At 44.5% G+C, this 25,424-nt stretch overlaps 1 protein-coding gene across 3 annotated transcripts in view; it reads right to left on the bottom strand.

Annotated features, from left to right (window-relative positions):
- Window positions 1-25,424, bottom strand: part of SYCP2 (synaptonemal complex protein 2) — a 142,497-nt gene that overhangs the window by 20,129 nt on the left and 96,944 nt on the right. For all 3 annotated transcript variants that reach the window (XM_075901108.1, XM_075901109.1, XM_014575077.3), the window contains 7 exons: window positions 24,969-25,151; window positions 23,686-23,887; window positions 21,508-21,761; window positions 18,345-18,527; window positions 13,785-13,875; window positions 7,969-8,118; window positions 6,407-6,487 (listed from right to left, as the gene is read on the bottom strand). In XM_075901108.1, the coding sequence (XP_075757223.1) occupies window positions 6,407-6,487; window positions 7,969-8,118; window positions 13,785-13,875; window positions 18,345-18,527; window positions 21,508-21,761; window positions 23,686-23,887; window positions 24,969-25,151 (1,144 nt within the window). The remainder of the gene's footprint in view (window positions 1-6,406; window positions 6,488-7,968; window positions 8,119-13,784; window positions 13,876-18,344; window positions 18,528-21,507; window positions 21,762-23,685; window positions 23,888-24,968; window positions 25,152-25,424) is intronic.

Here is a 25,424-nt window from a genome sequence, read left to right as displayed (position 1 = left end):
CACGGTGGGCGTATCGACAGCCTGTGCAACAGCGGGTACCACGGCTGTCTCGGCCATGCCGGAGCTATTAAGATGACCGTCGCTCGCTCGAGCATTATCTTCTCGAGAGCTCGCGGTATTAAGACCGTCGGGGGAAACGCGTAGAGGAGGGGTCCCGTCCAAGTCATTAGAAGAGCATCGCCCAGAGACCCTCTTCCGATCCCCCCTCTGGAACAGAACTGGGGACACTTGGCATTCTGCGTCGTGGCAAACAGGTCTAGTTTCGGAGTTCCCCATTTGCGAAAGATGTGTCGAAGAACGTCTGCCCTCATTTCCCACTCGTGATCTACTGGGAATTGTCTGCTTAACGAGTCCGCAATAACATTGCTGATGCCAGGTAAGTACGATGCCATGATGGTTACATCGTTCCTTATGCACCAGTTCCACAACCGTACTGCCTCCGCACAAAGGGAACGAGATTTGGCACCCCCTTGCCGGTTTATGTAGTACATCGCCGCTACATTGTCTGTGAGTATCCTGACAGCGGCATGCCTTATGCGTGGAAGAAAATGCTTGCATGCCAGGAAAATGGCCCGCAACTCTAGGAGATTGATGTGGTATGTGCTCTCTATGGTGGACCATTTGCCCTGAACGCGGTCGCTGTCCATGTGCGCTCCCCAGCCTATGAGAGATGCATCTGTTGTTATGAGCATAGAAGGCTGAGGACAATGGAACGGAACTCCGGAGAGGAGCGTCTCCGTGCGTTTCCACCAGCGTAGAGAGTCGTGAACGTGAGGCGGTGGAATAACTGCCTTGCGGATGCTGTCTTTCTGAGGCAAGTATACCTTCCGTAACCAGTGCTGAAGGTCCCTGAAGTGGAGTCTGGCGTGAGGAACCACGAAAGTGGTGGAAGCCATGTGGCCCAGGAGGCGGAGGCATGTATGCACAGACACGGTCGGAGCGATATCGAGGACTCTTATCAGATTCTGTATGGCCTGAAATCTGTCTAAAGGTAAGTATGCCCTTTCCGTGACCGAGCCTAGTACTGCGCCTATGAACTTTATAGTTTGCGTCGGGACAGTGGTCGACTTCTGCTCGTTTAATATCAGGCCGAGCGAATCGAACGTGTTTCTGGCCAACGAAACCATTTGTACGGTCTCCTGGTGCGTTGAGGCCTTTATGAGGCAGTCGTCCAAGTAGGGGAATATAAGGACGTGCTGCCGTCGTAGGTATGCTGCAACTACCGCCAGCGTTTTCGAGAAGATTCTGGGAGCTGCCGCGAGACCGAAGGGAAGAACTCTGTATTGGAAATGGTCGTTGAGCATTGCAAAGCGTAGAAAGCGTCTGTGTGCCGGGTGAATTGTAATGTGAAAATATGCGTCCTGCAAGTCGAGGGCCGCAAACCAATCGCCGCGAATCAGAGACGGAATTATTGTTGCTAATGTTACCATCTTGAAACGCATTTTTCTCAGATAACGATTGAGAAGTCGCAAGTCGAGTATCGGTCTCCATCCTCCTGACTTCTTTTCTGTCAGAAAGTAACGGGAATAAAACCCTTTCCCCCAGAACTCTTTCGGGACTCTTTCTATGGCTCCTATGGCGAGCAAGCGTAGGACCTCCTGTCGCAAAAGAGTTTCGTGAGAGGGGTCCCTGAAAAGGGACGGGGTTGGTGGGTGGGAAGGGGGAATTGAAGTAAAGGGGATGGTGAAACCCGATTTCACTATGTCCAATACCCATTTGTCGGTGGTTATCGCAGCCCAACGATGATAATAGGGCCGAAGACGATGATGGAAGATGGGAGAGGTATTGGTAGTAATTGCGGTCGCGATTGGTACGATTGCGCCCTCGACAGACCCGTCAAACCTGTTGTTTGGTCTGCGGATGATTGTTCGCCCTGGAAGGTTGCGGGCGCCGGCGTTGTGGCCTCTGTTTGGATCGGGTGTGGTCAAACGGACGGGGTTGTTGCCTCTGAAATTGGAAATCGTATCGCCTCTGGTATGGGAAGAATCTCCGACGGCGGAACGGTGGGACGTACATGCCCAGCATACGAAGGGTCGTCCGGGAGTCCTTCCCGGTGTGAAGTAGTTCATCCGTTTTGTCCGCAAACAATTTTAATTTGTCGAACGGGAGGTCTTCAACTTTCGCCTGAAGGTCTCTCGGAGCACCCGCCGCCGCCAGCCATGAAGCTCTACGCATGGATATCGCGGTGGCTATTGATCTCGCAGCCGTGTCCGCAACATCCATGGCTATCTGGAGACTGGCACGAGAGCAAGCGTATTCTTCCTGCACCACCGCGCGCAGAATGGCTTTATCCTCCTCGGAGGCATTCTGGGCCAGACCTGATAGCTTGGCTATGTTGTCAAACCCATGATTGGACAGTAGCGCTGCATAATCGGCAATGCGAAGAAGAAGGGTAGAGGATGAGTAGACCTTTCTACCAAATATGTCCAATTTCTTCGCTTCTTTCTCCGCTGTCGCATTCCTCGCCTGCGGATTCTTAGCTCGATTCAGGGCTGCGTCCACTATCAATGAGTTCGGTTGGGGATGAGTAAAAAGAAACTCTAAGCCCTTAGAAGGTACAAAATATCTCTTCTCTACCCGTTTAGATGTGGGCGGGACAGAGGCCGGGGTGTGCCATATCTCTGAGGCTGGTTCAAGGATCGCCTCGTCAATCGGGAGCGCTGCTCTGGACTGTTGTTTGGGATGCAGGTTTTTAAGCAATTTGTAGTGCTTCATCTGAACGTCAGTCGCATGAACGTTCTGCGTGTCAGCTACCCGCTTAAACAGATCTTGGAACTCTCGACTGTCGTCCGGGGGTGAATCGTTCCCTTGAAACACCGCTTCGTCCGGAGAGGATGAGGCCACGTCCTGTGGAGATATCGCGTGTGAGGGGGCATCCTCATCTGAAATCTGGCCCTCCTCGGGATCCGATATCTGAGGAGGCGGCGAGGGAGCAGCCGCCCGAATTTTTGGGGTTTGAACCGAGCGTTGCGGGGAACCCACTGGTGACTGGTGCTCGTGCTGCGAGGTACGGCAGCGACAGGAATGAGGTGACCGAGACCTTGAGTAGGCATATGGGGAATAGTCCGGCTCTCGATGACGATAAGAGTAATCGGGAGACGGTCTCCTAGATGAATAGGGAACGCTGTACCTGCTTCCATATGACCTCGAAGGTGAGCGGGATGGTGAGCGAGATATAGGAGATCGCATCCCGAAGTGTGGAATGGGATGTCTGTAAACATGCGTGTAGTGCGGCCTCGAGTAGTGGTATGGAGAACGCGAGGCGTGATAGTACCGCGATTCCCTTGGCACATGATATCGCGGGGGGGAGGGAGACGGTGCCGGCGAGAACTTTGGAGATGGCGAAGGAGACGATCTTCGAGGAAGTGACTTTCTTTGAGCCTTCGTCGGTACCGGACCTTTATCAGGAGAGCGTCTGGAGACGCGATCGTCATCGTCTGAGAGTAGTATAGGAGAATGCGGTACCGACACTGATGGGGAGGGAAGCTGACTCTCCGGTGCCTTAGGGGAAACCGGGGTACTACGGTCTGCCGGTTCCGTGACCCCTTTCTTAAGCGCATGCGGTGCCGCCCCCGACACCGAGGCATGGCTGTCGCTCGGCACCGCGTCAGGTGCCACAGGCGTTAGGCGCGTCGGTGCCGTCTGGTTTGTCGGTGCCGATGGTTGAGCCGGTGCCGACTGCGGCGCCGTGGTATGTTTCCGCACCGGTGGTGCCGAGGTCTTATGGTCGGCCGGATCTATAGGGTGCCGTTCTCGACTCATCGGTGCCGATTGCTGCCTGGTAGGGCTGGCGGCAGTGGACGGTGCCGGCGCTGAAGACGACCGCCCCACTGATTTCCCTCTGTCTCGCTTGTGTTTCGCGGGTTTATACCCCACTCCAGAGGTACCCGGTTGGTCACCCTCGCTGATTCTAGATCGAGGGACCGCAGCCAGAGAGCGCGCTGGGGAGACTCGCTTAGATTTCTTTTGAGTCGACCCCATGCACGGTGGAGACGTCTTCTCAAGAGTTCGGGAAGACTCCCGTTGAGGCGCTTCAGAGGGCTGTAAAGCCTTATCAAACAAGATAAGCTTCAGCCTCATGTCTCTGTCTTTACGTGCCCTGGCCGTTAACTTCGAGCAATGGGCACATTTTCCCGGCACATGGGACTCTCCCAAGCAGCGTATGCACGCGTCGTGGCCATCTGACGCTGGCATGGGGTCCTTGCATCGAACACATTTCTTAAACCCCGGAGAGCCGGGCATGATATATATATATATATATTCTTACAACAATAACGAATAATAGAGAAAAAACCGTAACTAACTATCTACTGAACTTCGAAAAAAAATTTTTTTTTTTTTTTTAAACGAACAAACGACTAACTAACTAACTAATTAACAATAAACTGTGGAAAACTTGTAATAATTTTAACGTTTATCTCTTAAGGATCTGTCTCTGAGGAGAGAATCTGAAGTCTGTCAGCAACCTAGGACGGTTGAAAGGAACTGGCGGGGGGGCCGGACCGCGTGACTGAAGAAACCGCGCGAAGCCTGCCGCGCATGCGCGGTCCGGCCAGTTACGGCTACGAAAAGCCTCCGATCAGCGGCGCCGGGACGAGCCCGACACCCAGAGTGGAGCACCCACGGGGACCACTCGAAGAAGAACAGTGGGTGCCAGAAGAAGTGCCAGCGCTGTTGGTGAGGCAGAATTGGTGCTGGGTGGTGTCGTGTGTTATGAGGCAGGCAACTTGAAGTCTATAGCCTCAGCACGGGGTTTGCATGCACTGGATTTTGTTGTGCCGGAGATGCCTGAGATGCTCGGAGCATCATGGGTCCTGAGATGTGGCGCTGTGGACAATTTCAGCACTGAAGTTGCCAGGGACTGCTGTTTCAGTGGCGGAGCATTTCGTGGTACTGAAAAAGTGTGCTTTTTAGCGTTTTTTTTTAAATCTCTGGTGGTCTGGGGGGTTTCAGATACTATGAGCATGAGGCAAAAATCTCTGTACTAACAAGCTTGTGTTTTAAGTTTTGAGCAGTGGACATTTTTGGGAGACATGGGATTCCCCGAGGCAATGGATGCATTGCGAATGCCCATCCAAGACTGGGATTGGGTCATTGCAAGAAGTGCAATATTTAAAGCCTTCGGAACCAGGTATTCAATCTAACAGGGAAGGAAAAAGAAAAAACAATTTGGGGTGGGGGAGGGTGGAGAGAAGAAAAGGGAGAAAACCTGTAACTAGGAGAAAAAAAAAACAGTATTACTTATCCATCTACTGAAAATAGCAAAGAACCAGGTTAGCTGAGGAACATTGCAGAACTCCGTCTCTGAACTGATGGGGAAGGAGGCTCGCACATGCATGATATCAGGATACCATGCCTGGGCAGCCCAGGGGATACTGCTCTGAAAATTCTGACACATGGTGCAGGGGCTCACTGACACCTACTGTGGAACAACAAGAGAGACATCTCTGGAAGAATTCTTCCCCTCTACTCTGCGCTGATTAGGCCTCAACTGGTGCATTGTGTCCAGTTCTGGACACTTTCTGGACAACTTCAGGAAAGACATGGAAAAATTGGAGATGGTTCAGAGAAGAACAACAAAAATGACTGAAGGTCTAGGAAACATGACCTATGAGGTAAGACTGAAAGAATGGGGCTTGTGTAGTTTGGAAAAGAGAAGACTGAGAGGGGACATGATATCAGTTTTCAAGTACCTAAAATGGAGGGAAAAATTTATTTCCCTTAACTCTGACTATAGAACAAGAAATAATGGACTTAAATTACAGCAAGGGAAGTTTAAGTTGGACGCTAGGAAAACATTAACTGTCAGGGGGATAAGTAGTGGAATAAATTGCATATGGGGTTGTAGAATCTCTATCTCTGGAGATATTCAAGTGCAGGTTGGACAGATATCTGCCAGGGATGATCTAGATGGCACTTGGTCTTGCTGTGAGGGCAGGGGACTGGATTTGATGACATCTCATTGTCCATTCCAGTTCTAGTATTCTATGATTCTATGAAAACTTTAAAAAGTTGTGCATGAACAAAAGCAGGCCAATATTAGACCTTTTGGAAATCTGCTCAAAAAACACACACATTTGGCATGTATGTTTCATATTTGAACATTATGACCCAAATGGATAGATCTCTAAGAAGGCAGAGATCTTGTGTTCAAAGCAGGTAGCCCTCATAAGTACATAAGAATATGACCCAACCATACCTTGAATTTTCATAACACATTTCTACTAAAGGATTTCAAAATGGTTTAAAAATTTAAAGATATACCAATACTAACATAAAACAGGTATTGTCATGTCTAACAAAGAGACTGCAATAACTTCTTGAATGAAGTTAGCTACTATTATGCATCGTAAAACAAGAACAGGTAGCAATTTAGGATAGAAAGTGAAAACAAAAGATTGCTTACCCATTATTTCTGTTGTTGCAGCACACTTCTTCCCTTTTCTGGAAAAGGAATCAGTCCTTGCACACTGCATTAAGGATTTACCTAGCAAGAGGAAAGGACACAACAAATTCTATGACTCAACAGAGGTTTACAAAGTGCCCTCCCCAGCTCTAGGACTTTTTTGCCTCATTTTATTAAAAACATTGAATCCATGCTTCAGCTCACTCCCCCCTATTAATTTAACAGGAGAGGGACTTTAGGGAGTCCCCTCTAAGCCAGGAGAGAGGGAAGCATAAACAGAAACCCAGCACTCCTGCAAGGAGGTTTAACGGTAGTTCGAATTAGGAGCTTTAATTCGAACTACCTAGTCCGTGTAGCCACAGGCAGGGAGTTCGAACTATGGGGCATTTAAAAATGGTGGCGCCCAGGAACATGCAAACGAAGCCTGGGATATTTAAATCCCGGGCTTCATTTGCAAGTTCGAATGCCTACATTAGCTGCCATAATTCGAATTAGGGTAGCAGTGTAGACATACTCTTACTGTGTCTTTCTCCTGCACCTACCCTTGCTTCTGCACCCTCTCTCATGGCCACTCACTGTACCTTCCCTTGCTTTTGCCTCCTCCCTCTGGCCAGACACCCTGCTTCCAACCTGCTCCTGCACTCTATATCACACCCTCTCCACCTCCTACACCCCACCTCCTACCCAGATCCTGCATCCCCGTACTTTTCCCACTCACTGGCAGCCCTGTTCCATATACTGAACCCCTCAGTTTTGTCCCCATCTTAGAGCCTACTGGAGGTCCACAAAATTTACTAACCCTGGAATTTTGCTGTTTGTTCTAAATTTAAAAATTAACTTAAAATATGACTTTAATTAGTATTTGTTATATTTTTTCTTTATATAAGAATTAGTAACACTGTTTGTATCAGTTAATTTCTAAGTTATCACCTGCACACAAAAAATCATGAGTTTTTCCAAGTGCCTAATTAGCTTCTGGAATGGAATCATGGGGTAAGCTGTCCACCTACCAAAATATGAAATGGCACCCCTGCATTTGAGAATAGGGGGCACTCATTTATCCAATATACCTCCAGTGACTCAGAATTATTTGCCCCCTTACTTCCTAATACATAGAGACATAACACGGTTTATGGAAAATGTGTTCCTATTTCAATAAGAAGTGATGTCATAGAATAATGTACTCAACTGATAAACTACTGCAAATTTAGTTAGGCAAAATATAAACATTCAAATTCCAATTTGGAGAGAATTCTTGGAAACATGAAAGTAGCCCTATATTGATCACAAGGGATAAAATTTTAGTTTCTTTTATTCATCTGAGTGATAATAAGCCAATTGCTATATTTCTTGAACATTTATGTTAAGGTAAGGAAAAAAAATTCCACAGCATTCTCAAAGAAAAATCAGGTGATGCTTTTTTCTTAAATGGCTGCAATAAAAATGGAGCTTATTAAGAGATCCTAAGCATTTTAATTAGAATTGCAATGTTATCTTCCATAGTTAATACTTTTAACAGTTTTCTGGTTTACATTTCTAGTATGACTATTGCTCCAACTAACCTTGATATGTAGTATCATCATCTGCTTTAAACAATTTTCTAGGGAGCAGCTTTGTTTTCTTTTCTTCTTCCTTCCTCATTTCTACTTCATCAGAATCACTTTCTGCATCATTGTGGTACATTCGTTTGAGATTCACTTGTACTGTAGGCCCTTCAAAGTATGAAAAAAAATTCTGAACTAGAGAGAAATAAATGAATGTTGCATTTGTAAGTGGACTTGTGCACAGCCCTGAATGATTGGTGCATGTCAATATAAGAAGCTGCAGCCCCACTTTCAGTATCTTTATTCCATATACCATGCAAGGACTCCAATGAAGCAGAAAAAGATGAATGATATGGTTGATGTAGGTCTGCTGACATAATATACTTAGAAATCAGCTGTTAAAATAAGTAGTCTTCCTTTCTCTGCTGAGAATTGCTTCTTCATATCTTATTCCTGAAAGACTTATGGCAGAAAAACCCTCTGGAGAAAGACTGGGTACTTAATCAAATCAAAATGAAAGGACTACTCTCACAAAAAGCACAAAATTTGGCTGATAAATTAAGTGCAGCAGTAGGGCACCACAAGATGTAATAGCCTACACAGCCTTTGTGTAATGGTGGATCCATAGCTATACATATGCACCTTTACCCAATTACATTCCACAAATGGTCCAGTTTTTGTCCCTTATCTGTACATGTGTCTCTCATATAAACAGTCCAACAATCATAGAAGTGCTAAAAAAAAGGTTACTCATCTTGTAACAGTTGTTCTTCAAGATGTATTGCTCATATTTATTCCAATTAGCGTATGCACACCATATGCACAACTGCTGGAAAGTTTTAACCCTAGCTGCTACTTGTTTGGTTGGCTGTGGAGTCCTTTATAGTTCCTTCTTGACAGCTACTCCAACAAAAGGGAAGGATGGGTGGATATGTAATAAATATGAGCAATACATCTCTAAGAACAACAGTTAAAGGTGAGTAACCATTTTTTCTTCTTAGAATACTTACTCATATGAATTCTAATGAGGTGATTCACAAGCCAATACCCAGCAGGAGAGGGAAAGAGTTACAGTCTGGCTGACTCCAAAACATTGATAGCAAAGGCCATGTCCTGACGTGACTTTTGCATGATAGCAGAATGCAAAGTAAAGCTAAAGATATGCACCAATGATACATGTTGAGGCTCTTCAAATTTCTTGGATGGCTATATAAACCAGGAATACTTCCAAGGAAGCTTGTGCATGACTTGTGCATGATCTCTCCATTAAATGCAAGTGGAGGGATCTTGACCAGGTCACAAAATGTGCAGATACACGCAGTAATCCAGGATGAAATGTGTTGTGATGATCGGTTGTCCCTTCACCCAATCCACCTCTGCAAAGGCTTACAGAAGGGCTTGGTCCATCCAATGTAGAATGCCAATGCACTTCTTACATCAAGGGAGTACAAGCCTTGCTCCCTGGTGCTATGACATCCTGCCCTGTGTGGAAAGATATCCTACCTCATGTGGAAACCAGAGATCACCTTCAGAAGGAAAGTCGGGTAAGGGCAAAGCTGGATTTCGTGCTTAAGAAAAAACACATTTGGGGGTTCTGACATTAGGGCATGGAGTTCCGAGACACTGCAGGCGGAGGTGAGAGCCACCAGGAAGGCTACTTTCCAGGATAAACAGAGAAGAGAACATGTGGCTAACGACTTGAATGGTGGGCCCTTGAGAGCAGACAGGACAAGGCTGAGGTTCCAAATACAGGCAGGGCGATGGGTCGGAGGCTGGAGCCTGTCCATACCTTTGAGAAAGCGCCCTACAAGGAAGCTCAAAAAACACCCTGTGTGACCAGCTTCTCTGGGATAGAAGGCAGAGATAGCCATCAGAGGTACAGGAAGCAACAAGATCGCTAGGCCTTGTTGGTCCAGAGATACAAGATAATCCAGCACCTAAGGTATGGAGGCAGCTAAAAGGGTCATGGTCACACTCTAGGCGTACTGTAGGCATGTGTCCATTTTGCCAGGTAAGTAAGCCTGGTAGGTGATTTTTGACTATTAAGAAAAAGTTGTTGAACCCTCTCTGAGCAGGTGTGCTTTGCGGAGTTTAACCATGGGGCTGCCATACTGTGAGATGGAGCAAGCACAGGTCTGGATGACACAAACGACTGTAGTCCTGTGCGATGAGACCATGTGGGAGACCACTGCTAATGGGCCCAGGCTAGGGCTATCAGGATGACATCTTCCCTGTCCCTGTGGATCTTGAGAAATACCTTTTTCTGTCAATGAGAACAGAGGAAAAGAGTACAGAAGGCCAGTGTGCCACAGAATCAGGAAGGCATCTACCACTGACCCAGGGCTGAGATTTCAGAAGGAGCATAAATGATGGCACTTCTGGTTCTAATGAGTCATGAAAAGATGTAGCTGGGGAGACCTCCACCACTGGAGGATGTCCAAAGCAAACACTTGTGGGCAAAGAACAGTCGGTTGAGGAGGTCGCCAACTGCTTCTGGACCCCTGGGAGGTAAGAAGCCTCCAGGTGAATGGAATGGACTATGCAGCAGTCCCATAGACGAAGGGATTCCTGGCAGAGCAGAGCTCTGTTTATTTATGTAATAGATGGCAGTCGTGTTGTCCAGCACGCACTAGCCATCAATATGGGGAAGGAAAGCCTGACACATCAGGTGAACTGCCCTGAGATTCCCACTCATTGATATGGAGGAAATGCTGCTCCCATGTCCACATGGCTTGCGTGGTAATGGTCCCCGGGTGTGCCCCCCAACCCAAATTTTATGTGGCTGTAACCAGCGACATCGTAGACTGCAGAGCATGGAACAGGATGCCAACAAGGACTGACGACAGGGGATTCAGCCAACACCAGAGACCATGGGTGACGTGCTGAAATCATGACCACTATGTTGAGATTGTCACGGCTCAGGCAAAACAATGATGTGAACCAAGACTGGAGAGTTTGCAGATGGAGCCTCACACACAGAACTGCATACATACATGTTGCCATGTGACCCAGAAGCTCAAAGTAAGTTCTGGCCATGGTGACCAAAAAGTCTGTGAGTGACTGCAGCACCTGGATCATTATTGAAAAGCAATGCTCCAGAAGGAAGGCCTGTGCCCGGTGGTGTCAAGAACCCCAGTGAATTCAGGGAGGGTTGCAACTCCCTCTGGAGCGTCTATGAAGTTGACATTGGCATCAAAATGAAGTTGGCGCTGGTATCATGGCTGTGCCGTCACTGATGTGGAGAACTTCAGAGTTGGTCATTATGGGAGCAGTTGGAACAAAAGGGGGGACATCTGGACAAGGGCTGGGATTGGGATGCCACAGATACGGGGGTTGACAACGGTGCCACCGACATAGATTTGGTTACTTTTGAGGGTCATGCTGGGGATCAAGAGCAGCACTGAGCTGTGGCCGTGAGGACTTCCCACTGCAGGAATCCTTTTTCGGTGCTAACACTGAGAATTGAGCACTGCGAGCAGAGGTGCTTAGTGCTGGATCTGGATGATGTGCATCCAGGGCAGATTCTACAAGGAGCAGTTTCAGATGAGTGTCCTGCTCTCTTTTAGTCTGAGACTTGAAGGCTTTGCAGATCTTGCACCGATCCAGTTGCTGAGCTGCCCCAAGACACAAGTTGTGGTGGTCACTGTTTGGCATATGTTTCAGGCAATCACTGCACTGATTGAAGCCCCGAGACTGCGGCATGCCCCAAGTTCCTGAAGGATAGGGGAGAGAAGGGAAGGCCCCTTCGTTCACACTTCTAAGTACTATCTAGCTAGCTAATAACTATTCAGGCCTGTATGTGGGGGAGAGGGGTACAAAGGCTGCGAATGCACATCCCACAGTCCCCCCATGGGGCCGATTATGGCCAGAATGGAGTGGTGCACTGCATCAGCCTCCCTCCCCCATGCTCTGGTCAGCTGCAGGAAGTAGGAGTGGCATGCTGCACCAGCCTCCCTCCTCTGTGCTCTGGCTGGCTGGAGGAAGGCTGGATAAGTCATCAGCCTCTGGAGCCTGGAATTGTGGGGTCAAGTCCCACCCCTTCTACCTGCCTCCACCCTGGGAGCAACCAGGTAGCCACCATCAGCGTCCCCAGGGCTGGAGCTGGTATCAACTGAAGGCATCCTCCCTCGGGATTCAAAGCTTTGACTTAGGGCTTTCAATTAGTAGGTGTTAACGAATGCGATTAACACAGGGCAGAATTAATGCGTTAAAAAAATTAACTTTCCTTAATCATAGAGGTCAGCAAACCAGCACAAGCTGCTTCAGAGACCATCTTCTGGTAAGGTGCAGTAATTCAAACTGCCACCACAGGGCGCACGGAAAAATAAAGCAACCAGAAAGGAGGAAAAAACCCCTGAAGCTGTTGTTCCAGCTTCAGGGAAGAAGTAAACAAGAAAAGTAAAGACACTGACACCCGTCCCTCTCCCCTCCCAGGAGACCATATATTTTAAAATAAAACAGCCCGGGGAGGGGGGCTTTCCCAAACCATCTCCCTCCTCCCCCTGGCAGGGCTCACCCAAGCCACCTTCTCTTTGCCTCCTGGGGCTGAGACTGACCCTCCTGAACTCTGCACTACCCATGGTGGGCATCTAGCCCTCCCCCAGCGCAGGGGCTGACCCCTCCCCTGAGCTTGGTGGCTGACCCGACCCCCAAGCCCTATGCCACTTGCAGTTGGGGGCTGATCCCCCCTGAACTCTGCACTGCCTATGGCAGAGTCTACCCTCCTTCCGGCCCTGCAGCTGACGTAAAAAAGGACTCTTCGAATAGAACACAAATATATTGACTGTACAGAAGAATTTAAGTTCAGCTTTCATGATAGAATTTGCACTACAATATTTCAGTGAGGTGAACCAAAGTTTTTTTTTTACAGTGTAAATGTTTTGTAATAAAACATAAATATAAAGTGAGCACTATACACTTTGTATTCTGTGTTGTAAGTGAAATCAATATTTTAGAAAATGTAAAAAACATCCAAAAATATTTAAATAGATAGTATTTCTTATTGTTTTATGGTGCAATTCATCACAATTAATTTTTTTAATTGCGCGATTAATCTTTGTAATCGCTTGACAGCCCTACTGCAACTGTTCTGTGCTGATATAGCTACAGCCAGCGCTCTTCACTGAAAGTAAGGAACAGCTTTCCTGAGCTAGTCTGTCAGTGAAGGGCAGTGCACAAGAATGCCCATCCCACCTACTCACACACCATGTGACTTGGACCATCCTGTAGTTTGCACAGACATAACGTGGGCAGTAGTTTGGGCTTTTTAAAGATGTTTGTTATTTACAAACAATAATTTTACAGAAGTACAGTGCAGGTTGTCCTTACACAGACTAAATAAGGAACTACAGAAAACTATATATGCCTAATCATGTCTCCTTTCCAAATACTGGGGTCTTAGGGAAAGCGGTTTTGGAATGAATATTGGAGATAAGACTCTGTGAGCAGCTGGAGCATTGGGCATGGAAGATGCCATTTCAGTGTCTCTGCACAGGGTTGGGTTGTACAGCACAAGGACTTGTTAGCCACAGCAGCAGCTCACAACATTGTTTCGGAGACATGCTTTCTGCAGGAGGGGAGGGCAGGAAGACATACATCAAGGTTCATTAAACAGAGAAGCTTAATATTTACAGTACAGGCACACAATAATAACCAGGCACATCTATTAAATCCAGGGCCACATTCTCCTCCTCAACCTACCAAGTCAGTGGATTTACTATGATGATGACTTGCTGCTGAGAGAGGAAATCTGCCCAGGCGCCCTTTATGAGCCTGCTTTGCAGAGATGCTGATCAGAAGAAGACAGAAAGTGATTTTTCATAAGAGAAACTTACCAGATTCATGTATGGCACCACAGGGTTCTTCACACCATGACCCTTCTCTGCTTCCTATGGAAGAGCATAACTGAGACGGAGGTACAGATTCCTAAAAACAATAAAAGTTACATATTAACAACCTCCAGGATTGTGAACCCATTTAGATGGTCTCCAGCATAAGTGAGCAGTTAGTGTGTTTATTGAAAACTAGAAATATGAAAATCAAAATATGAAGAGGAAGTTACTCACCTTGGTGCAGTAACAACAGTTTTTCCAGATGTGTGTCCCTGTGGGTGCTCCACTGTAGGTGTAGGGCTTGTCCCGGCACCGCAGATCGGAGATTTGTCAGCAGTGGTCTGTTGGACCGTGCATGTGCATTAGGTGCCTCATGCCATTCGCGTGATTTCTTGACGCGCGCGGTCCGGCTCCTGCCAGTTTCTCCTAAATGCCAAATATCTGAAAGATATAAAGGAGAAACTCCGAAGAGGAGAGGAGGGCGGGTAGTGAAGCACCCATGGGGACACACTTCTCAAAGAACAGCTGTTATTACATCAAGGTGAGTAACTTCCTCTTCTTCGAGTGATGTCCCCGTGGGTGCTCCACTGTAGGTGACTTGGTAGCAGTACCCCGAAATAAAAAAGGCAGGATTCAAAGTCAAGGATTCACCACTGTGGATAACACTGTGGAGGTAACCCTCATGAGGATGTTGGAGATGGTGTAATACTTTGCAAAGATGCAGTTAGAGGACCATGTGGCTGCTTGACAAATGTCATGAAGAGACACTCCCTTGAGGAAGGCTGTAGAGGCTACTACTGCGCTGGTAGAATGGGCTTTTGGGGATTCTGGCAGAGGTTTATTCTGTAATGAGTAGTGGCGAACTATACATGAAACAATGAGGTTGGAAATACATTGTGCAGAGAGGGGCTCACTCTTGGATGGGTTGGCCGTGAAATCAAGAACTGCTGAGACTTTCAGAAGTCCTTCGTCCGATCAATGTAGAAGGCCAATGCCCTGTGCATGGCTAGTGTGTGGAGCCTAGCATCATGTTGGGAGGAACGTGGCTTGGGGTAAAAGGTTGAGAGGATGATACATTCGTTGATATGGAACTCAGAGTTTATTTTTAGTAGGAAGGTCGATTGGGGGCGGAGTATGACCCCCTGACTTGTGAACACCATATAAGGGGATATAGCAGAGAGGGCAGCGAGCTCTCCTACTCTCCGTGCTGATGTTATTGCTAGTAGGAAGGTGACCTTAATAGTTAGGAGAGAGAGTGTGAAGTCGCCAAGGGTTCAAAGGGTGGTCGTGTTAGGGCATCTAGGACCAACTCTAAGTCCTATGCTTGGGGCAGTGGTCTGCCAACCCTTTAGAAAACCTTCTAGTGATCGGGTGAGTGAACACTGAGTAGCCATCAACCATGTGTCGAAAGGCGGTGATCACAGCAAGGTGAACCCTGAAAGATGATAGAGCTAGACCAGCATGCTTCAGATGCAGAATATAGTCGAGAATGCAGTGGATCTGGGCAGAGATTGAGTGTAGACCATTAGTTGTGCACTAGGAGCAAAATCTGTGCAACTTATTTAAGTAAGTGGTTCAGGTGGTAGGTTTTCTGCTTTGTAGCAGGACCGATTTGACTTCTTGAGAACAGTTCATCTCCTTGCTCTTAAACCAGTTAGGAACCAGGCCGTGAGGCGGAAATAGTCGGGTTGAAGGTGCACTAGGGTCCCATGGTCCTGGGTGAACAGATCGTGGCATTTGGGTAGGGGATAAGGTGGGTAAGGAGACATGTGAAACAGATATGGGAGCCATGTCTGATGTGGCCAAAATGGAGCTATGAGGGTTACTGTTGCATTGTCCCTGGTGATCTTTTCTAAGACTCTCGGTATTGGGAGTCGGAAGGAAGGCATACAGTAATTGCTCGGTCCAGCGGATAAGAAAAGCATCTCATAGAGATTCCTGGAGCAGTAATATCGGCACTTCACGTTTCAATGCGTGGCTAACAGGTCTACGGTGGGGAAGTCCCAAAGACAAAAAATATCCTGTAGTATTCGATAATCTAGTTCCCACTCATAGTCCTTGACGAAGTACCTGCTGAGTGCCCAGAACATAAACTCTAATTACCCAGTGCTGGAGACAGCAGAGATGAAGTCGTGCATGCGCTACGACACATGTGGTAGTCGCCATGTGTCTCATGAATTGAAGACAGATAAGTATGGGAACAGTAGGGCTTGTGGAGAGAATCTGTATAAGGTCCTGAAAGCCTGAAATCTGAGCAACAGTAAATATGCTTGGGCAGTAGTCGAGTCTAAACGTGCACCTATGAACTCCAGGGATTGCTGAGGCGACATTGAAGATTTTTGGAATCTTGATTATAAGCTCGAGAGCCTTGAAAACTGCCCTTGCTGTGATGGTGGATTGGAGAGTGTCCTCGAAGAACGGACCCCTGATCAAACAGTCGTTGAGGTAGGGGAAGATAATGATCCCAGCTCGACGGAGGTGCACGATGACCGCAAGTGTCTTCAAAAACACTCTGGGTGCTGAAGACAGACCGAGGGGCAAAACTCGGTATTGAAAGTGTTCAGTTCCGACTATGAATCTCAGGAAGCGCCTGTGCGCTGGATGAATTGTGACATGAAAGTAGGTGTCCTGCAGGTTGAGGGACGAAAATCAATCTCCACTGTCAAGAGCTGGGATAACAGATGCTAAGGTCACCATTTTGAAACTCTGTTTGCGAAGGTGTTGGTTGAGTCGACGGAGATCTAGGATTGGCCTCCATCCACCTGACTTTTTCTGGGTGAGAAAATAATGGGAATAAAAGCCCTTGCCCTTGTGCTCTTTGGGTACTCTTTCTACCACTCCAATGGTGAGGAGATGTAAGACCTCTTATCTCAGCAAAGACTTATGAGAAGGGCCCCTGAAGAGGGACTGGGAAGGTGGGGATGGGGGGGTAGGAGAGAGAAGAGAATTGAGTAGCCTGATGTTATTAGCTCAAGAACCCATTGATTAGTGGTGATAGTGGCCCACCATCTTTGGAATGGTCTTAGGCGGTGATGGAATAACCAAACCTCTTTGCATTGATAACCAGACAGTGGAACAGCTTGCAGACCCTCGGCCAACATGTCAAACTTGCTGCCGCTTATTCTTCTGGTTGGGCATCCTGATGATGTTCTGGGGACATTGTTTTTGTGGTCGCTGTCTAGGACGGTGTTGGTTGGTAGCCTTATGTTGAAGCACTGAGTAAGGCATCCTGCTCCTCAGCCTACAGCTCAGCCTGCACTAGCACAACCATCGGCGCCAACTAAAGCCCAGTGCAAGTGACACAGGGTTATTACTCCTTCACCCAATCCGAAGTCTACCACCTTTTCTCCTGAGCCTCTGTCTCCCTCACCCATGCCCACGGTCCCACCTGATGACCATTTGCGGCACCGTTCTATCACAGAACACTGCAGTCCTCCATCACCCCCTCATTATTATTGGCACCAACATATATCGACATCTCCTAGATCGCCAAGGCACGGATCCAGGTCGCCCAGATCACCTATGCATTCTCCGTATGTCTGCTATCATGATGATCGCACTGCTCAGTGCTTATCCCCTCTAGCCGGGCTGCATGCCTCAAGAAACCATGCAAACAACACGAGGCACCTAATGCACATGCGCAGTCCAACAGACTACTGCTGACAAATCTCTGATCTGCGGCATCAGGACAACCCCAACACCTACAGTGGAGCACCCATGGGGACATCATTTGAAGAAGAAGGAACAGTTACAACAAACAAATCAATTTGTAAATACCAGTTTTATCAATACCAGTTTTATTGGTCCAGTGGCAAAAAAAAAAAAAAAAATCTCTAGCCCTAATATGTTAAGCCTAAAAGTACAAGGAACTATCTAATTTTGTAAGTTTCTGCAGGTAAAAGTGACAAGTCATTTTCTTTTTGACATTTCCCCCCAAAGGCACCATTTTGGGAGAGTGGGGGGGGGGGGGCGGAGGGGCAGCAGCTTTGCGTGCTGGGACGCAGCTTGTTTTTCTTCCCGTTCCCCCTGACTATTAGGGAATGAGGGGAAAGTACTTGGATTCAGTGCACGCCTCTCACTCCTGGCTAGTGAAGGATGGGGGCAAAGGAGTAATTTATGGAATCAAAGTACTTTCCCCTCACTCCCTGATAATCCAGGGAACAGGAAGAAAAGCAAGCCACATCCTGGTACACATGGCGGCTGCCCTTCCTGATCTTCTGAAATTACACCCTTATTTTTTCAATTTTAAAAATTCAAAGCGAAAGCAAGGGTGTATTTTGTATTCTTTGTTTTAAAAATACAAATTATCAGTGCTTTTGCTGGGATGAGAGAGTATTTCTTTTCAATCATAACACAAGCAAAGTCTGATCATTTCTAACAATAACATCCCCCAAACGACACTGTTTTTATACTAAACTGAAATATGCAGGCAAGATCACAAGATTTGAAAACAATGATAAAAATGTAAAGCAATAAACATACATTTTCCCTAATGCTACCAACTGTAAAATAAACAAACATAAAGCTGCAGCTTTTCAAAAGGATAGATCGTTTATATCATACCTCTCCTTTATTTTGCATATTCTTAGTGAGATCTTGCAGTTCTGTTTCAATGGAGAGTTTGTCTGAAAGGTAATTTGTAACATTAACTGCCTCATTAATATCACATACTTCTGCTTCAGGTTCAGTAACTTCAATGTCTTTTCCACACACAACTTTGTCCGTAGTTACTGGAGTCAGGCTAGGCTACACAAAAGAAAACATTAAAACTATTACTGAAAATGGATATTCAAATATACTAATTTTACAGACCTTGTACACTCTGTGGTCAAGTATTTTTCATTACAATAGATCAGAAGTAGTCACACTTAACTTACTGATAGCCAACTAAAGACTGCAATGTGGAAAAAGAACATCTTCACATCCAGCAGGACCATAACAACATTCCTCACCACTGCTTGAAGTCTTGTAATCCCTTTTGGACTCATGCTTTTAACTTTCAGCATTCCAACTTCAACCCTGATGAAGCTTGGAAAGCTGAATGGAATTTACGAAATGTCACAAACACCACATGAAAGTTCAGATGCAGAAGATCCCTTGCTCTGATCACCCACAGAGACCATGAGCAATTGTAAACTGTATCTACACAAGCCCTGGTAAATGTGATACTTGCGGCATAAATAGAAAATTAAAGACTCTTCAATGTGCGACTATGGTCACCCAGCACAGGTCATGGAGCATTTAACAACTTCCAAATAAGAAAGAAGGATCACAGCAATACCCTGTGTTACTCCTGATGAAATTATCTGGCTTACCCATCTAAATGTAACATTATAGTTGTTGCTCTACATTTACATCAGCCATATGAAGATGATTTTATCAATGTAAATAACAATATAGAAACCAAACAAGTTTTTTTTTTAAAACGTCAGCATGCCAGGATGAATAACTAGTGGCTGTAAACATGTTTATTATCCTATTAAAGTTTAAGATAAAGATGAGCCTGTTGTCTTTACTTTTCTAATCATTAAGAGACAGATCATAATTTCATGTCTATGAATGAAGAGGTCAGATAGCCAATAAAAGTCAGAAAGTCACATATGAGATGGGGATATAGACACAGAAAATATCTACTCTATGATATTTTCACTTCCCCACCGAAACACCCATCTGAGACTATACTCCAGGGTCTGAAATCGATGACAAGGGAAACAGACTTTCTACACAGTTCACTCCACAAACCATGCAGGAATGCTCTGATCAAATTAGAATAATAGAATACTAGAACTGGAAGGGACATTGAGAAGTCATCGAGTCCAGTCCCCTGCCCTCATGGCAGGACCAAGCACTATCTAGATCATCTCTGATAGGTGACTTAATGCTGACTTAAGTTCTTTTGAAAATCCCACCATAAGTGATTTAGAAACAGAGGTCTCATTGAAAATCATTGAGGTTTGTGTTTCTAAGTCATCATTTTTGAAAATTCCACCCACAGTCTATTAATTTAAATGTGTTTTCCCTCCAAATCCCTAAAGCAGAACTTGGAGAAAAAGGCTAGTGTGAGGTTCCTATGGGAACATAGAACCCTAAGCTTTGTTGCCATGAGGAAGGGAGAACAGCCAAGGAGTGGGAGGCAATTTGAAGGCACTTTCAGATACTTCCGGCCTCCACTAATTTAACATCAATTTAATTGATTCAAGAGTTATGTAGGCTTAGCCCAATGCCAAGTAAACAGGACTTCCAAAAGCTCTGTGAGTGCAAACTATTGCTCACACTTGTATATAACACCTACTGGTGAGAATCTAGCCAGCAATTCGGAATATGCATCTGCAGTTCAGGGAAAATCTCAATTCATGTCCCCAGCTGGAAATTCAGTAAAGTATACATACATAAGTATGTGTTCGTACCACTCTATTGAAATGAACGTATGCAACTGAATAACCAATTAGCAGAAATGTATATAAATAGTGCTGGAAGATACTCAGTTTCATTTCTCTTGGGGACATTAGTGTTTGTTTCAACTGATCAATGAATAAACAGATGGAAGAGAGAGAAAGTATGGTCTTGTGGGTAAGGCACTAGCCTGGATTTCAGGAATTCTGAGTGCAGGTCCCAACTCTGCCACAGACTTCCTGTGTGACCTTGAGCTAGTAATTTAATTTCTCTCTGCTTCACTTCCTCATCCATGAAATGGGAATAATATTTCTTTTCTCACTCCCTTTGCTTGGTCTATTTAGATGGCAAATTCTTTGAAGCAGGGACTACTAACTATGTATGCAGAGAGCACCTAAAAGAAGAGGGCCCCAATCTTGGTTGGAACCTCTTCTCAATACTACTATTTGTTTTACTGTACATTTTTATATATAATTTAGATAATTTCTCCGATGGCTGTTACACTTGTATTCCTGATTAGATCACTACTTGATTTTCTTGATTATGTACTTGTCCTACTCATGACACGAAAGATATGTCTAAACTACATCCCACTGTCAAAAGAGGGATGTAAATTAGACAAATTGAAAGTGCAAATGAAGCGGAGATTTAAATATCCTGTGTTTCATTTGCATAATCGCATCATAGCACTTTTTCGAAAAAGGGTTTTTCGAAAGTGAAAGCGCCATCTATACGCGATTCTTTCAAAAAAACCAACAACCATTTTTTCAAAAGATCCTGTACTCCTCATTTTGAAAAAAAAAAAAGTTTTTTTCCTGAAAGAACCGCGTCTAGATGGTGCTTTCACTTTCGAAAAACCCTTTTTCAAAAAAGTGTGGTGATTCGATTATGCAAATGAAGTGCAGGGTATTTAAATCCCTGCTTCATTTGCATTTTCAATTTGCCTAACTTACATCCCTCTTTTGACAGAGGGATGTAGTCTAGACATAATCCAAGTGAAAAGACACAATACAATAAACCTTAAAGTTAAATACTTCAATTGAATAAACATAAAAGAAGAGAAATGATATTAATCTTATCTCTGCTTTAAGGTTAAGAGTGCCTGGTTTAATACAATTTTACCACCTTTTATAGGACTAATTTCTTGTTAGAATCATCTATTAATTCTATTCCTATTAAACAGAAGTAATTTTTACTCACTATAAATTAAATAAGCTGTTCATAAAACATCACAATTAAGAAGCTGTTCCAATTAATTAAATTTTAATTGAATACTGTATACTTAAGATAGCAGACACAGAAATAATTATAAAGAGTTACTTTAAAGTTTTACCAAAGAAAGTGGACTTAAAACTGGTGATAAACTTTCATTTCCAAATACCAGCTGTTTGACATTTTCAGGGGATTGTTTTAGATGTGAACTTTGATTATTCTTTTTTGTTGCGTTAAGCTTGTTTGCTGAAATTCCTTTCACGCTGCTTAAAGATTCCCTCTTTTCTGGTGTGGAGTCCTGAAGATAGGATGATGTTGATCTTTTCAAGGAAACATGTTTCTGGGTAAATGCTTCCTCTGGCACTTTTTCAGAACCTAGTAAGTAGAAACACTTCATTGAGGCTATTAAGACTTAACACCTTCTTTTTCTTTTATAAATCATATCACAAGTCTTTTCTTTGTACACAATTCCCATTGATGTAATTGAGAGTTCCATGGAAGGATGGCCACAAAATCATGTTGCTAGCTTTTAAGGGGTTGTTTTAAATATCTTTGAGCACTTACAACTCCAGTTACCTTGAATAGGACCTGTGGGTTCTCAGTGAATCAGATCTGACCTAAGTACTATAAACACTTATTAGAAAACACAGTGCATAGTGTTAGGGAAAAAAGATCTGCAAACTGAATGGATTGGGATTTCCCCATGAAAATCCTATCCTTTAATAAGACATATTTCATATAAAAATTGCCTTTCAAACTTTAATAAGCAGTCAAGTAAATTATATGCTTGAACTTCCTTAATAATCATATAAAGAAGAAACAGCTATTTTCCCATGACTATATAATATTTGGGCTTTATAATACAATGCAAAACTTTTCCCAGGGCACATTTGGATATTCAGAAATATATTTTCATGTCACAATTGGGTTACTCTCATGCAAGTGTCTTGTCCTTAAAGCCAACACAATAAGAAATGAATTGCTTCTACTTACTATTGCTCATCATTATAGCATGTTTTAATAGCAAGAAGAATACCAACTGTTCTTTTTGCGGACATTGGATTTTTACTGCTCTCTGGTATGAAATACAGGTTAGACCTTCCTGGTCTGGCACTCTCAGGACCTGACCACTCCCAAATGAGGGAATTTGCCCGATCAGGGGAGGTCCACTGCCACTAGTTTCCCAGAATACTGCCCCTTCCTCTGGCTGGTTCTGTTCCAGCCCCACTACCACTGAGCTCCAGCCCTGCTGCTACAGGGCTTGGTCTCTGCACGCTGGCGCCAGCCGGCTGGGGCTATCTGAGGATGGAGCTCCTCCGCCACTGCGACCCCATTTCTACCCATGAAGTCAAGGCTTCTCAGGGAAAGGGCTCCGCAGCTGCCTCACTGCTGCTGTACCCACCAGGGTTCCCCTGGGACGGGGTTCCATGGTTGCCCCATTGCTGCTGCGCCAGGATGGGGCTTCACGGAGACGGGGCTCACTGATCACACTGCTGCCCTTGGTGGCTGGGGCTCCCTGGGGATGGGGCTCCACAGCTGCTCTGCTGTTGCAGGACAGGGTTCCACAGGAATGGAGCTCACTGTTCCTGCTGCTGCCCTGTCTGCCTGAGGATGGGGCTTACCTTTCTGATGGTAGGGCTCCCCTCCACTGGACTCCCTGACTGGCTCGCATTCCTGGGCTCCAGGGTTCTCTGGTCCAGCAACATACATGATCCTGCCAAACCACAGATGTTGCCGGACCAGAGAGTCATGGATTTTAGAGGTTCAACCTGTACCAACCATAATACAGCTTGAACCTTTAGTTCAGCATCCTTGGGACCTGACTGGCGCCAAACCAGAGAATTTGCTGAACCATGGGAGATCAATATTGTCTAGCAGCATTACCAACACTTGCACTGCTTACTGGGCTCCTAGAAGTTATTTAGGGGTAAATTAGAGCTAATTAACAGCACAGAACACAGAGTCAGAACGGATGGCAGTAAATAAACTTTATGGGACCATGAAAATCTTGGCCACACTTATGATAGGTATCCATCCAGCTAACTAAAATCATGCTGGACCACGGATAGTGCCAGACTAGATAGTTCTAGACCAAAGAGGTTCAAATTGTGTCTCTAATGATGATGTATTTTCTTCATTTTAACATATAATGCTGTACATTAAATGGATATAAAGAGGATATTGTATGTTTCTTAAAGTAATAATTTGGAATGAAATGATATTACAGAGAAACATTCCATAATTCATATCCAAAACTTGAGCTGACAACCTTAAAAATGAAAATACAAAAAATACACACATCTCAATGTCTCAATAGATTCTGGGCTTTCAGGTGAGTATACTTGTGACATTTCCAATTTTCTTTGTTTTATAGGATCTTTTGGTTTACTAAATATTTTCTGTGGATTTCTTGATATTCTCTTTTTTGGCTCTGAAGAAATATTATCCTGTAGTTCCTTCCGTTGATTCACAGCTTTGTTTAGGCCATTTTTGTGCTCTTGCTAGAGGAACACAAATCTACGTAAGTATTACATTTAAACACACTAGGTATTTTACACACACACATACACGTATGTACGTACGTACACAATGCAATATAGCTACTTGTCCAGTTAGACACGTGGTTAATCTGGAGAGGTGTTGAGTCCCTCCTTTGGTTCTAAGGACCAAAATTACAGTGGTATTTAGGTGCCTAAGGATGCAGACAAGCACCGAGTGGGATTTTAAAATGTGTCTAGGTGTCCTCAACTCCCAAAACTTCACTGCAAATTAAGCATGTTTGTCATGTCGCAGATTTAGTCCAGTATACAACCTTTACTTGATATAATTTTAAAATTATACAAAAAAGAGCGAAACATATCTTTTTAACATACCATTGGTTAATAGATCTGGAACTGGTTTAGGCATTCAACAAATTAATGTACACTTCTTTATTAAATCAACATATTTTCTGTTTTAAACAGAATAATGTTAAAATTTCCAAAGTGTCTAAGTCATTTTAAAGAACGTACTTAGGGACTTTTAGGTCCCAAAGAAGCTTAGGTGCTTTACAAAAAAAAAAGAAGGAAAATATACATTTTTGGACCACAGAAGATTCCACATATATAAAACTATGTACTACTTTAAAGGTAGAGGAAAAGAAATAGGAAGTAATTTCCAGAAGGTCTGAGCATCCACAATTCCAGTTAATGGAAAGTACAGGTGCTTCAGAAAAATCTAGCTCAAGGTTCTCTAACTTGGGAATTCAAAATGTGAGGCACCTAAAATTAGTAGAGATGTTAGTGGACAGCCATTTAAACAATTAACTGATAAATCTAGGCTCATCGGTTAATCCAAAAGACTACATGCAACCTCCCCCCTGTATCAGAGGCAGCAAGGGGCCAATCTGCACAGGGAGCTGATTTTTTAATAGGTTCTACCCTCGGGGAGTATTTTAGTAACTGTGTAACTACTTAAAATTGTTGCACCTACACAAGTACCAAAACACTCAATATCTAACATCCCTAAAAATCAGTGTCCACTTTTGAAAATTTTGACCCTACTTTCATGGAGATTATACAGAATATCAATAATACTGTTTACCTCTACTCTTAATTTTTCTTTCGTATATAAGTACTCTGAAGATTCCTCTTCACCCTCTGACTCTGAATTTGAGTAATCCTTATAACTTTTTTTTGTTAATGTTGCTTTTCGAGGCCATTTTGGTCTAATTGTCTGTTTTATATTCTCCTCGGCCTTTGCATTTTGTTTTTTAGTTACAGGTACCTTTGGACAAAATAAATGTACATCAATATCACAACTACAAGAATAATGTAAAAGAACAAATTACAGGGCACCGTGGCATATATAGCAGGAACCAAATACTTTGAAAAAAGAAAGCACATATAAGCATTCGAATTTTACCTGTTTCTTGTATAGAATATAGGGCTAATAATACCTCTGACGTAGTTCCACTGACCATAGTAGACTCACATTAGAGATGAATTTAGCAAGTAACTTTAATGGCAGTTTGCCAATGTTTAAACCTGAAAAGTTAAC

This window comes from Pelodiscus sinensis, chromosome 18 (assembly GCF_049634645.1).
Source record: "Pelodiscus sinensis isolate JC-2024 chromosome 18, ASM4963464v1, whole genome shotgun sequence".
NCBI lineage: Eukaryota > Metazoa > Chordata > Testudines > Trionychidae > Pelodiscus > Pelodiscus sinensis.
This window is presented reverse-complemented; position numbering and strand designations above follow the sequence as displayed.